General features: G+C 47.4%; 1 protein-coding gene across 1 annotated transcript in view; it reads left to right on the top strand.

Annotated features, from left to right (window-relative positions):
* The window catches only part of STK11 (serine/threonine kinase 11), a 51,750-nt gene extending 37,505 nt beyond the window's left edge, over positions 1-14,245 (top strand). Inside the window, exon 7 of the mRNA XM_015810710.1 lies at positions 14,032-14,245. Coding sequence (XP_015666196.1) covers positions 14,032-14,237 — 206 coding nt within the window. The 3' untranslated portion in view covers positions 14,238-14,245. The remainder of the gene's footprint in view (positions 1-14,031) is intronic.
* The last annotated feature ends 970 nt before the right edge of the window (positions 14,246-15,215 follow it).

Consider the following 15,215-nt stretch of genomic DNA (forward strand, 5'->3'; position numbering starts at 1 on the left):
TGCTGTACCCCGGCCTGAAGCCCGACTGGAGAGGGTCCAGATAGACCGTTTCCTCCAGGTGCCGGGGAAACTGCCGTGCAACCACACTCTCAACAACCTTCGCCACAAAGCGTAGGTTGGAGACTGGACGATAATTTGCCAACACATCTGGGTCCAGGGAGGGCTTCTTAAGGAGGGGCCTCACCACCGCCTCCTTTAGTTAAGGTAATTTATTGCTCATACCTACACACAAAGAGTTTAGTCAGCTAGCAACATAAAATTGGTGCTAGATAAGAGTTAACGGAATTCAAGAGGGATTGGACCTAGACCCTATATGAGTACATAAGGATTCCAGGCTGATTCCTCTCTTGACTTCATCCCGGGTTGTCTGTAATTCTACACACTCTTGAGTTATGATAGTACTTTAAAACAGGGTCTGTTTTGTGGGAAGTGGGCAGGGGTTGTGCTTGGGCAGGGGTTGGACTAGAAGACCTCCAAGGTCCCTTATAAAAAGCAGTAGGAAGCATCTTTCTACTTGGACAATACATTCTCCTTCCAACTGAGCCCTCGTTTTTGTTTTGTTTTTTATAGGAAAGTTTGAACAAAGGACTCCATTTTCACCTGTTAGATTTTCAGCCTCCCCATTTTTTTTCCTGGGGAGGGAATCTCCCAGCCCACACAGCCTTAAAAAGAAATTTAGAAAGAAAAATTAAGTGGTGAAGGTCAGTGGACTACAAAAAAACAATAGGAGTCTCTCCACTCTTCCTCCCTCCCTAACTGGGGCAGAGTTTCATCAAATAAACAGCAATTCCAAAACTTCACCAGTGCTAAATAGGATTGTTCTCTACTAGGACAATACAGAATCTGCCAGTGTCTCTCCTTTTATGTTTTTTTTTTAAGTAGCTTAGCTGTGATCTGGTCACCTAGGTCAGGGGTAGGCAACCTTGGCTCTTTTATGACTCGTGGACTTCAACTCCCAGAATTCCTGAGCCAGCATAGCTCAGCTTGGAAACCTCTCCCTTTCCCCTCAGCGTGGCTGGCTCAGGAATTCGGGGAGTTGAAGTCCACGAGTCATAAAAGAGCCAAGATTGCCTATCCCTGTCCTAGGTGATCATTTGGAGCTGAAGGAGCACAGTGGCTCTCATCCTGCCAAGATCCTTAACAAAAATGGAGATGTTTGATGGATAAATATTGCTAAAAGAAAACAGATGGTGCGATTGGTTGCCTCTTGCACTGCAAGGGAGATCTAGGAATCTAGTTGGAGAGAGGTTGCAAAAATTTGGGGGAAAAGTTAACCCAATGAACTTCAGACTAAAACAGATCTCAAAAAGGCCGTCTCATGACGGAGTTAACACCTCCTACTAGAACAGTGGTTCTCAACCTTTTTAATGCCGCGACCCCCAACCGGTCGTAAGTCGAGAACTAAACCGATCGTAAGTCGAGGACTAAACCGGTTGTAAGTCGAGGACTAAACCGGTCGTACGTCGAGGACTACCCAACCGGTCGTAAGTCGAGGACTTTCCCTGCCCAGGAACGCCGCACATGCATGGTTCCGCCCCCTGCGCCGGCCGAGGCGTAGCTGGCAAGCGGCAGAGACGGAGCAGGCCGACCACCAGCTGGCCCAGCTCAAGGGAGGTAAGGCACCCGCCGGAAAAGGGGGAAAAAATGGCGGACAGCCTTGCTTGGCGACCCCCATGAAATGGTCGATCGACCCCAAATGGGGTCGCGACCCATAGGTTGAGAACCGCTGTACTAGAATATCGGTTGAATAAACCACATGGTTGACTGAGTTTCTCACAGCATCTTTAAACTATAAAGGTTCTCTTCCTTTTTCAGCTTCATAAACGTTTAAAAAGCCGCTTTCAATAAAAAGTAAAAGGTAACTGGCATGACTTCAGAGCACCAGCCTTTAGAACACCCCTCTATTTCACAAAATTTTGGAAGAGTTTTAGGAAATTAAAAAAAAAATAGTGTCTTATTTGAAAATGTGTGCCCATCTACTCAGAAATATAAACAGTGCATTCAAAAAGTATTTAGACACGCCCCCTTCACTTTTGTCAGTTTTGTTATGCTGCAGCCTGATTCTACAGTTGTTGAAATTCATTTTTTTCTTATTAATCTCCACCAGGGGTCTTCAAACTTGGCTCTTTGATGACTTGTGGACTTTCAACTCCCAGAATTCCTCAGCCAGGCATGCTGGCTGAGGAATTCTGGGAGTTGACGTCCACAAGTCATCGAAGGGCCAAGTTTGAAAGACCCCTGCTCTATACCATTTGAAACAAAGGCTGTCCAATCTCTTCTTAAAAACCTTCCACTGGTTGATTGTTTTGTCAGGAAATTTCTCTAGGTTCTAGGTTGCTTCTCTCCTTGATTGGTTTCCATCTGTCCGTTCTTGTCCTGCCTTCAGTTGCTTTGGAGAATAGCTTGACCCCCTCTTCTTGTGGCAACCCCTCAGATATTGGAAGAATGTTATCATGTCACCCCTAGTCCTTTTCTTCATTAGACTAGACCAGGGGTAGGCAACCTTGGCTCTTTTATGACTCGTGGACTTCAACTCCCAGAATTCCTGAGCCAGCATGGCTCAGCATGGAAACCTCTCCATTTCTCCTCAGCATGGCTGGCCCAGGAATTCTGGGAGTTGAAGTCCACGAGTCATAAAAGAGCCAAGGTTGCCTACCCCTGGACTAGACATAGCCAATTCCTGCAGCACATGACCATGGGGGATGCTGCAACGGTCTTAAGTGTGAAAAACAGCCATAAGTCACTTTTTTCAGGGCCATTGTAACTTCCAACGGTCACTAAACGAGTGGATGTAAGTCAAGGACGTAGCTTGCCCTGTCGGTGTTGGTGGGAGTGTTCTTTTTGGTTCCTGGATTAGGCTGTTGTTTACCGAGCTGGGTAATGAAATATCTGCACGAAAACCACCAAAGTCAGAGAGCACCAAAAATACACCGTTCAACCATGAGCTACAAATAGTCTTTTCTATCGTCATAAACGTATTTGTACCCCATTCTGGCTAATCTTCCTCATCCTCCTAACTTCTCACCCAGTTAGGAGGTGCCAAGATGCCCCGGTGGCTGCACGGTTCGAGGGATCTCTGTGCTGATCCTGTCTATCAAGGCGGCCATTTTAACCCCATGGAATGGTGCCAGGTGCGCCTGCCAGTTCACCCGCTTGCCTGTCCATTACCCATTTGCAGACGATTCAAAGAGCTGCGGTGGCCCAGTGGTTAGAGTGCAGTATTGCAGGCAAACTCTGCCCACAGCCAGGAGTTCGATCCTGACCAGCTCAAGGGTTGACTCGGCCTTCCCTCTTTCCGAGATCGGTAAAATGAGGACCCAGTTTGTTGGAGGGGGGCATATGTTGACTCTGTAAACCAGTTAGAGAGTGCTGTAAAGCATTGTGAAGCAGTATATAAGTCTTAAGTGCTCTTGCTGTTGCTGGTGCTATTCAGTTTGCAGAATCTCCCCTAAGGAAAAAAAAAGACCCAGCTGGAGTAAACAGTGGGCAGATTTATACTGAGCTCTTAATCTGTGAGAGAAATTGAATGAACCTGTGTGAATGTCGGGGTGTTCCCCCCCCCCAAAAAAAGGTGACTGGGGCACTCATATTGTTCTATAACAGGGGTCTTCCAACTTGGCCCTTTTATGACTTGTGGACTTCAACTCCCAGAATTCCTCAGTCAGCGGGCCTGAGAGTTGAAGGCACGCTGGCTGAGGAATTCTGGGAGTTGAAGTCCACCAGTCACAAAAGGGCCAGGTTTGAAGACTCCTGCTCTAAGAGATGTGGCCTTCACACGCTGCCTGAGGAATTCTGGGAGTTGAAGTCCACCAGTCACAAAAGGGCCAGGTTTGAAGACTCCTGCTCTTTAAGAGATGTGGCCTTCACACGCTGCCTGAGGAATTCTGGGAGTTGAAGTCCACCAGTCACAAAGGGGCCAGGTTTGACGACCCCTCTTGTATCATCATGAAAGCTGAGCACGGGCACATGTTTTAAGCCAGTGGTTCTCAACCTTTTTAATGCCGCGACCCCAACCGGTCGTAAGTCGAGGACTAAACCGGTCGTAAGTCGAGGACTAAACCAGTCGTAAGTCGAGGACTACCCAACCGGTCGTAAGTCGAGGACTTTCCCTGCCCGGGAGCGCCGCGCATGCGTGGTTCCGCCACCTGTGCCGGCCGAGGCGTAGCTGGCAAGCGGCAGAGACAGAGCAGGCTGACCACCAGCTGGCCCAGCCCAAGGGAGGTAAGGCACCCGCCGGAAAAGGGGGAAAAAATGGCGGACAAAAAAAATGGTGGACAAAAAAATGGCGGACAGCCTTGCTTGGCGACCCCCGTGAAATGGTCGATCGACCCCAAATGGGGTCCCGACCCACAGGTTGAGAACCAGTGTTTTAAGCCAAAGTGGAGCACATTGACACAGGAAATGGAAGAGTTGGCTAACTGCGGCACGATTCCAATGCTGTAGGTGGGCTTTACGGAGCCAAAGGGGAGCAGAGCTTTCTCCGTCTCTCTCTCCCCCCCTTCCCCAAATCTCCCCATAGAAAGGCGTCAGGGACTCAGTAAGAGATTTTCCCTTCACCCACCTATTCACCCAGCCACCCACCCACCCCTAGCCCAGTGCACAATCGTTTTCCCTGCCAGAGTGCGCATACCGCAGGCAGCCACTGCTGCGCAAGGAGGCGAAGGAGGAGAACAAGGGGAAGAAGGAGCGTTGAGTCACCAGCGGAGGTGGACCCTGGACGCTGTGGGGGAGGCATTTTTAAGCCTCCCATTGATGAGAGCGGCTCGTCTTTTTCATCTCCTCTCTTCGCCTTGAAACGGTTATTTAAAAATTAGGTTGCTTGGCTGGATGCTGCAGAGGCTGCCTTGATGCTTTCAGATGGGCATGAAAGCTCTGCCCCCCACAATCCTGGGTGGGAAGGGTTGAATCGGTCTGGGATGGTCTTCCTTCAGGACCTCTCCCTTCTCCTGTGAGGGGTGGATCGCAGAGCCCACACCCCTCAAAGCTTTGGGTGTCACCCCTCCTTCTCTAAAATGGGATTGTGCTGAAAAATTGAATGTAGCAGAACTGATGCAAGGAAAATAATCAAAGCCAGGTCCAATTTAGATTTTTATCTTTGCCCAATCTGCTCCTCTCCTCCTCCTCCTCCTCCTCACCTCACATGATTTTTGTTGTGGGGAAAATAGGAGACATAGGTGTGTTGGACATGTCTTCCACCTTTGTTATTTGTAACAATCATAAAGGCAGGCTATAAATAAATGAAATATAGTCACGTATGTGTGTATGTATGTATGTATGTATGTATGTATGTATGTATGTATGTATGTATGTAATCAGATCAGCAGCCATGCACAGCATTCACAAATCTTTGAGCCTGATCTGCAGGCATTTGTGAATCTCTCTTTTAAGTGTCCAGCAGCATCCTTCAAATGACCTTGGACAGTGGACACTCCTGGGGAGTATGAGAAGCCCTCCGGATCTTGCCCAACTGCCTGCAGTGCTCCTGTGGTTAAAAAGCACATAGTTCTGGTGTGTGTGCGTGTGCGTGTTTGTGCGTGTGCTACAAAAAAGCTGAGATTTATTTTCCACCGTGATTAGCCCTGAGCCATCAAAAGAACCAGATTTTTTGATGTCCTGAAAAAGGGCTCAGCTCGATAGAAGGCTTTCGGTGTTTCGCAAGCGAGCGCTTTGGAAGACGGTTGCTTAGCTCAGCAGCCCCAAAGAGAGCCTGCACGCCCCAGAACGATGCGGAAATCCTATTTGGTCTTTGCTCAAACACACACACACACACCAAACCCTCAGCACTTTCCTCCCCCTTCCGAGCGGATCCTGCCAAGGTAATTTTCATGCGGGGAGAAAACACCACCACGACGTGCGTGCGCTGGGTCTTTTCAAGTCCGGTGACTCAGCGCCAGCAGCCAAAAGGGAAGGACATGATGTGATTATGTCTCTAATTTTGCCGGAGGACGCAAATGCCTCCCACCACCTACCTCTGAAGCTGCGAGCTGAAACATCATCGTCATGCCCAGCTCACAGCCGCTGTCACAAGGACCCATCCTGAGTGAATCAGATTTAAAAAAAAAATAAAATAGAATGGAAAGCCAAAAAAAAAGCTTTTATAGAAAAGCTGACAAAGCTACAGATATTTCTAACCGCCCACCGGCTGAGAAAAAGACAAAAGGAAACCTAGCCAGGATGGTAACCTATAACGTCAGTCTGCAATCCCAAAACCTGTCGGTTGGAAGTTGCCTCTTGGATCTTCAACAGTTTTTAAGGACTACGGGGTCCCTTGGTGGTCTCCGAGCTTGGTTGTTTTCTTGCAGGCGTCTCGTTACCAAACTAGGTAACACCATCAGTGCTACTAACAGCACCAGCCGTGATGATGTTAATCTAGTTTGGTAATGAAACTACTGCAAGACAACAGCCAAGTGCAGAGGGCAACAAGGATCCCACAGTCCAACCTTGAACTACAAATACTCTCTATCTAGGTTCTCCTGCTTGAGGACTAGAAGACCTCCAAGGTCCCTTCCAGATTCTATTCTATTCTATTCTATTCTATTCTATTCTATTCTATTCTATTCTATTCTAATTCTATTCCAGTGATGGCGAACCTTTTAGAGATCGAGTGCCCAAAAACTACCCCGCCCACTCCCCTACTCTGCCTTCTGCCCCATCTGCCCACAGGGCCACCCACCGCCTCCATGCCCCGCCGCAGATTGCCCAGGTGGTCCTAAAGCACCATGGTGGCCACGCCCTCTGCCCCCGCCCCGCAGCATCATCTGCGCGCGATGGGGCACGAGGGCAGAGTCTTGTCCCTGCTGCCCGGCTGCCATGTCCTTGGATGCACTGCTCCGTGTGGACCGCGACTGGGGGCGACTGGGGGGCTGCTGGGGAGGATGGGGCCGCAGGGGGAGGCGGGCCTGGGGTGACAGCGTGTGTGCCCACAGAGATGGCTCTGAATGCCACCTCTGGCACACGTGCCATAGGTTCGCCACCGCTGTTCTATTCTATTCCATTCCATTCTATATTTTATTCCATTCCATATTCTATTCTGTTCTATTCATTCCATATTCTATTCTATTCCATTCCATTCCATATTCTATATTCTATTCCATTCCATTCTGTTCCATTCCATTCTTCTTATTCTATTCTGTTCTGCTCTGTTCCCTTCCATTCTATTCCATTCCATTCCATTCTATTTTATTCTATTCCATTCCATTCCATTCTTCTTATTCTATTCTATTCTATTCTATTCTATTCTATTCTATTCTAAATGGTTTAATCAAAAGCCCATTTTCTCAGTTTTTTTCTCCCAAACCCTAGTAAAGAAGTTGCTGAAAGCCAACAGCAGATCTCAGGTAATAACATGCCCAAATCTTTCTTCTGAAAAATTGAATTCTTTTGGGGTTTTTTCCCTAATTCACGGTCAAGATCTTTTGGGATTGATTCTGGTGAAGTTTTTCAGCTTACATTAGCTGTTGGAGGGGGTGGAGGGTGCAGCAGGATTTATTTATTTATTTATTTATTTGCACATCCATCCATCACAATCACCGGCCTGGTTATCCATGGTCCTCCTTTGGAAGGAGGACCATGGATAACTAATCAATTTATTTCAATTGATTAGTCACCCAACTAAACTCTTAAACCCTAAATTCTTGAACTCTTCTTCATACCTAGAGACTCCTAGAGATATTAATGTAGGGGTATTCCAGTTGCAATGTATGGCTGTGAAAGTTGGACCATAAGAAAGGCTGAGCGCCAAAGAATTGAGGCCTTTGAACTCTGGTGCTGGAGAAGACTCCTGCGAGTCCCCTGGACTGCAAGGCGTTCAAACCGGTCAGTCCTAGAGGAGATCAACCCCAACTGCTCTTTAGAAGGCCAGATCCCGAAGTTGAAACTCAAATACTTTGACCACCTAATGCAGTGGTTTTCAACCTTTTTAATGCCGCGACCCCCCAACCGGTCGTAAGTCGAGGACTAAACCGGTCGTAAGTCGAGGACTAAACCGGTTGTAAGTCGAGGACTATCCAACCAGTCGTAAGTTGAGGACTTTCCGTGCCCGGGAGCGCCGCACAAGCGTGGTTCCGCCCCCTGCGCCGGCCAAGGCGTAGCTGGCAAGCGGCAGAGACGGAGCAGGCCGACCACCAGCTGGCCCAGCCCAAGGGAGGTAAGGCACCCGCCGGAAAAGGGGAAAAAAATGGCGGACAAAAAAAATGGCGGACAGCCTTGCTTGGCGACCCTCGTGAAATGGTCGATCGACCCCAAATGGGGTCGCGACCTATAGGTTGAGAACCGCTGACCTAATGAGAAGGAAGGACTCACTGGAGAAGGGCCTGATGCTGGGAAAGACTGAGGGCAATAGAAGAAGGGGACGACAGAGAATGAGGTGGCTGGAGGGAGTCACTGAAGCAGTAGGTGTGAGCTTAAATGGACTCCAGAAGATGGTAGAGGACAGGAAGGCCTGGAGGAACATGGTCCATGGGGTCGCGATGGGTCGGACACGACTTCACAACTAACAACAACAAATCCAGCCTTGGCAATTTTAAGACCTGGGGAATTCTGGGAGTTGAAGTTCACAGATTTTAAAAAGTTGCCAAGGTTGGACACCTCTGCATTAATGTATCCGACAAGCATCTTACAACAAAGGTAAAAGGGATTTCAGTGGCCCTCTTCCATCAAGCAAAGGGTTAAACTCCTTGGAAGAAATCCCTCCAATTTTAGGAATGCTTCTTTGCAACTTTTCTCCTTCAAGCCATCCCCTGTTGTTCGTTTTCTCCGCTGCTTATTCTCCTCGACTTTTTTTCGGGGCCCATGTACCTGAGATCTTCTTCTATCTAGTTTCTCTCACTGCTCCTCTCATATTTTCCTTGCCAAGAGTGTGGAATTTGGAGCAGGATGCAGGTTTTAAAACCAGCCAGCCAAATGAGCATCACCAAGTTTCCAGCGCAAACATATGTTTCCGATGGCAGGAGATCCTTCTTTTGATTTTACTGGCACAGTTAATCTCTTAGCAGAAGCAGAACTATTAAGCAAATGAGATTTGTACAAGTAACAGCACAGCGTTGGTTACCAAGAGTAGGCCAAACTCAGCAGGGCACAATGATCCAGCGGTTAAGACACTGGGCTTGTCAACCCAAAGGTTGGCAGTTTGAGACCTCGAACACTGCAGCCAGTTTTGGTCACCATGTCACAAAAAAGATGTTGAGAGTTTGGAAAAAATTCAAGAGAAGAGCAACTAAGGTGATCCAAGGCCTGGAGACCAAAATGTACGAGGAACAGCTGCGGGACTTGGGTTTGGCCAGTCTAAAGAAAAGAAGAAATAGGGGAGACACGATAGCGGTGTTCCAGTATCTGAGGGGCTGCCACAAAGAAGAGGGGGTCAGGTTGTACAATCCAGAGCCACCAGAGGGCAGGACGAGAAACAATGGTTGGAAGCTGATCAAAGAGAGAAGCAACCTGGAATTAAGGAGAAACTTCCTGATAGTGAGGACAATTAACCAGTGGAACAGCTTTGCCTCCAGAAGTTGTGGGTGCTCCATCACTGGATGTTTTTAAGGAGAGGCTAGACAGTCACTTGTCTGAGATTGTATAGGTTCTCCTGCTTGAGCAGGGGGCTGGACTAGAAGACCTCCAAGGTCCCTTCCAGCTCCTATTCTATTCTATTCCTATTCTGTTTGTTCTATTCCTATCCTATCCTATCCTACTCTACTCTACTCTACTCTACTCTACTCTACTCTATTCTATCCTACTCTTCTCTACTCTACTTTATTCTACTCTACTCTATTCTACTCTACTCTATCCTACTCTACTCTACTCTATCCTATCCTACTTTATTCTACTCTACTCTATTCTACTGTACTCTACTCTATCCTACTGTACTCCTATTCTATTCTATTCTATTCAATTCTATCCTACTCTACTCTACTCTACTCTACTCTATCCTATCCTACTTTATTTACTCTATTCTATTCTACTCTACTCTACTCTACTCTACTCTACTCTATACTCTATTCTATCCTACTCTACTCTACTCTACTCTATCCTATCCTACTTTATTTACTCTATTCTATTCTATTCTATTCTATTCTATTCTATTCTATTCTACTCTATCCTACTCTATCCTACTCTACTCCTATTCTATTCTATTCTATTCTATTCTATTCTATTCTATTCTATTCTATTCTATTCTATTCTATTCTATTCTATTCTATTCTATTCTATTCTATTCTATTCTACCGCGGGGCGGGATGAGCTCCAGTTCTTGCCCCAGCTCCTGCCCACCTAAGCAGTTAGAAAGCATGCAAATGCATGTAGATAAATAGGTACCCTTTCGGTGGGAAGATAACAGCGTTCCATGAGCCTCAGCATTTATGCCAGCCACAGAAGCGTTTTTGAGCAATGCTATTTCCTTTGGCTAAACTAGGAAACGGAGACGAGTACCATCCCAGAGTCAGACACAATAGGACAGGGGAACTCTTTTTTTTATCCGCAACTGCCTTAATTTTTTTCATAGACTCAGAGGACTGGAAGAGACCTCCAAATCCAGTACATTCTTGGTGCATCGCAGAGACATGGCTATCCAGCCTGTTTCAATCCATTGAGTGAAGGAGCATCCATCTTTTCTCCAGAGGGTTGGTTTCTCTTTCAAACTCTTCTTGCCATTAGGAAGTTTTTTCCCCCAGTGTTGGATTAGAGTGAGACTTCCTATAACATGAATCCGTGCCCTTTGGAATGATGGAGAAGACCTCTTAATCTCCCAGGTGACAAGTTTGAACAGAATAGCAGAGTTGGAAGGGACCTTGGAGGTCTTCTAGTCCAGCCCCCTGCTCAAGCAGGAGACCCTATACCATTTCAGACAAGTGGCAGTCCAGTCTCTTCTTGAAAATCTCCAGTGATGGAGCACCCACAACTTCTGAAGGCAGTGTTCTCAATGTTAGGAATATTTTCCTTAGTTCTAGGTTGGTTCTCTCCATGAATTCTTTCCATCCATTGTTTCTTTTTTTCTTGCTTTTTGGTGCTTTGGAAAATAGATTGTCCCTCTCTTCCTTTTGGTAACCCCTTAGTATTGGAAGACTGCTATCATGTCACCCCTAGTCCTTCTCTTCATCAAATGTGACATACCCAATTCCAGCAACCGTTCCTTATATGTTCCTTATATGTTCCTTTTAGCTTCCATGAAATCCATAACAAACCATCGTTTTGCTTAACGGCGATAGCCTTTGATTAACGACCGCCACAAAAAAAACCCTCATAAAATCTGATTGGTCATGTGACTTCATAACTTAGGGCAGTGATGGCGAACCTTTTAGAGACTGAGTGCCCAAACTGCAACCCAAACCCCACCTATGCATGGTCGAGTGCCGGGGGTGGGTGTGGTCCATTGGGTGGGCGTGGCCCATTGGGTGGGCGTGGGTGCGGTGGTAACGGCAGACTGGGTGGGACTAAAAAGTTCAATCAATCAATTTCAACTTTACAAGATCTTTTTTTTTCCCGTGAAAAGTTGAAATTGACGATTGAACCTTTTTTTTTTTCACACGGTGGTGGAGGCCTAAAGTGAAAAGGTTTTATAAAACCCAGTTGAAGGCCCAGGACTGGGGCGACGATGCGCGTGCCCACAGAGAGGGCTCTGAGTGCCGCCTCTGGCACCCGTGCCATAGGTTCGCCACCACTGACTTAGGGCCATGGTAGGCCATCTCCATTGCAGTTGTAAGTCGAGGACTTCCGGTATGACGTGCACATGTGAGTGTGTTTCTCCTCTTCCCCCGGGTGGCCTGCACGTGTTTCCAAAGGTCAAGTTGCCTGCTTCAGATCAAATCAAGTCAACACTGTTTCTTGCCGCCATAAGGCCAGACCTTTAAAACATCCAATAATAGAACTGTTGCATGCCTCTGTACATAATCGCAGAAAAACAGTGAGTATAAGATCTAAAAATAAATAAGAACGTGTAAAAAGATGACATAAACTGTAGCATTTTTAAAAGGGATGAAAAAAAGACGTGTCTAAACTTGGTTAACGGTATGATGTCTTGCGCAGATGGTGGCACCAATCTGGGTAACATATTATTCTTCCTTTTTCAGAAGAAGCAACAGTACAGATGGTCCTTGATTTATGACCAAGCCCTAAGTGGCTATTCAAAGATAGAACAGAACCCCGCAAAAGACACTTATATTATGGCTTGGTTCTGATGCCCTCCCCGCGATCATGTGATGCTCAGCAACCAGCCAGCGTTTTAGAGCCAAAAGCGGTGTCCCCTGGTCACTTGACCACAATTTATGATGTTTTTGGGTGAAAACCGGCATTTACTTCAACAAAATTGGCCCCCTAGCGAACAGTCAATTTGCTTAACGACCTCAAATCCCCCAAACGACGATCACAGAAAAGGTTGCAAAAATTGGGTCGGGTGTGTGATGACTCCCTTTATGACTGTCGTGACTTAAGACCCCAACGGGCAGGCTCCATTGCAGTCGTAACTTGAAGAGCACCTGTAAATAGGAATCACACGCCCTATCTGGAAATTTCTTCAAGATTGGATAAATGAAGGTCTGTCTAGAGCAGTGATCCCCAGCATTTCTGGCTCTCTGGACCGGCAGCAGGGGGGTGGGGGGGTGGAGAGAAGAGGTGATGGTTTCACACGCATGCACACGCCACTTGTGCGAATGAAGCTTCATGCGCGCACTTGCACGCAGCTTGCACAAATGCAGCAAGGTGTCCGTGCTTGCCCATCGCTTGCACGGCCCGGGACCGGGGATTGGGGACCCCTGCTCTAGGCTAGAGGGGTCAAAAAGTCGCAGAATTTATTTTGAGAATCACCACTTGAACTTATCCAGAAAGACCCTTAAAATGTCCCAAATGAACAAAGTTGCATGCTTAGAACCATAGAGTTGAAAGGGACCATGGAGGTCTTCTAGTCCAACCCCCTGCGCAGAGCTGGAATTCTCAGACTGCCCTAGACAAATGTCTGCCCAGCCTTGGTATAGGGCAGGGGTAGGCAACCTTGGCTCTTTTATGACTCGTGGACTTCAACTCCCAGAATTCCTGAGCCAGCATGGCTCAGCATGGAAACCTCTCCCTGTCCCCTCAGCGTGGCTGGTTCAGGAATTCTGGGAGTTGAAGTCCACGAGTCATAAAAGAGCCAAGGTTGCCTATCCCTGGTATAGGGTCTCCTGCTTGAGCAGGGGGTTGGGCTAGAAGACCTCCAAGATCCCTTCCAACTCTGTTATTCTGTTGTTTGCTTGAAAATCTCTGCTGACTCCAGAAAGCAGACTGTTCCTCAGCGTAAAAGTTCACTTGGTGAGAAAAGTCCTCCTTATTTCAAGTTTGAATCTTCCTCTATAGAACTCGCTTAACTAATACCTCACTTCAGAACAGAAAGTTTGGGCTCAATTGTCATAAGTTGAGGACCACCTGTAGTAGTCCCTTCCGGTCCGTGGAAAAACCTTCCTTGACGGAACCGGTCCCTGGTGCCCAAAAGGTTGGGGGCCACTGCCTTAGAAGACTGTTCTTATGTCTTACATTTGCTTTTTCTTCTCTGGGCTTCTCTAAGCTAGTTTTTCAACCTCGGGAAGGTGAAGAACCAGGTGATAAGTAGCTTTTTTGGGGGGGGTCTCTGTTATAACTTTGAACAGTTGCTTAGCAACCAGTCATTAAATGAGAACTACCTGTAATCTACCTATTGTTTCCTCTCCCTCCCTCCCTCAATTTTCTCCACGGTAAAATTATCATACACAATTATGAGGTGCGTTCTTATGAAATACAATTATTCTGCATAATTATTTCATTTGTGCCGTTCTAAATATGTTTCTAAATGTGTCTCCCGTTTCTCTCATTAAAACAGGGCCTATCTTAACGATAAATCGCGCTTTGCAAATAAATTGGCCCTGGATTTGGGTTTTGACACTGACGCTTCGCTTCCCTTGCTCGCCGCCTCTCTAAATAAATTCCAGTTTAAGGGGGCGACTCAGGAGGAAGGCGAAAGGCTTTCTGCACATGCTCAGGGGAGGGGCAGAGCTTTTATCTGTACTGACACGGAAAGTTCTCCCTTGTGTCTTCCAGGGCAGGTGCCTAACGAGACCAGGCAGAACGGGCAGAGCTGCACCAGGGGGCTGCCCAAACCGGTCTGCATGAACGGGACGGAGTCCGGTCAGCTGGTCAGCAAGACGAAAGCCGAGCGGCGGGCCAGCGCCTCTTCCAACCCTTCCCACAAGGCCTCTTCCGCCAGCAGCAAGATCCGCAAACTCTCCACCTGCAAGCAGCAGTGACCACCGGCTGGACTGCCCGCCCCCAGTTCGTATAAAACCCGGCCCGCTTTCGGAGTCAGATTTGCCGCAGGGAGGGAAGCGTCTGTACAGGTAGTCCTCGGCTTAACGACCACAATGGAGGTCCAACATTTCTGTTGCTAAACGAGAGAGTTAAGTTGAGTTTTTGCCCCGTTTTTTTGCGACCTGTCCTGCCACAGTTGTCGTGCGGATCGCTGCAGTTGTTTTAAGTTAGCAACACGGTTATTAAATGAATCTGGCTCCTTCTCCCTTGACTTGCCTTGTCAGAAGGGGGCAAAAACGGGACACTGCAGCCGTCGTAAATATGAACTGGTTGCCAAGTGGTCTGGATTGTGATCACGTGACCTTGGGGATGCGGCAAACGGTCGTAAGTGTGAAAATCGGTCGTAAGTCACCTTTTTCAATGCCGTTGTAACTTTGAACGGTCACTAAGCGAATGGTTGTAAGTTGAGGACTATCTGTAGCGAGAGTCCCCCTCTTTGTCAAGATGGGCAGCATACAGGTTTGATAAACAGATAAAAAATTGGTATGAGTGAATGACCTTGGGAGACAAGATTCACAACAACCGATAACAGGCAGCTGAGCCCTCAAAGAAAATGGGCAAGGGAATCGTCTCAAGAAGAGACCCTGCGTAGTTCCCCAAAGTGGGTTTAGCTAAGATCTGGATCTGGGGCTTGGAGATCAGGGTTGCAAAGGGGTTACAACAAGGTTAAACCTCTGTGAGGCTTCAGGATCCCAATTAGCTCTTTGGCTGACCCCTCAGAATGAAAATTTTGTGTCAGAATGTGACTGCCATCTTAGAATGGAATAGAATAACAGAGTTGGAAGGGACCTTGGAGGTCTTCTAGTCCAGCCCCCTGCTCGGGCAGGAAACCCTATACCAGGGGTAGGCAACCTTGGCTCTTTTATGACTCGTGGACTTCAACTCCCAGAAATCCTGAGCCAGCATGGCTCACCTTG

This window comes from Protobothrops mucrosquamatus, unplaced genomic scaffold (genome assembly GCF_001527695.2).
Source record: "Protobothrops mucrosquamatus isolate PMUCROS unplaced genomic scaffold, P.Mucros_1.0 scaffold14, whole genome shotgun sequence".
Lineage (NCBI taxonomy): Eukaryota > Metazoa > Chordata > Lepidosauria > Squamata > Viperidae > Protobothrops > Protobothrops mucrosquamatus.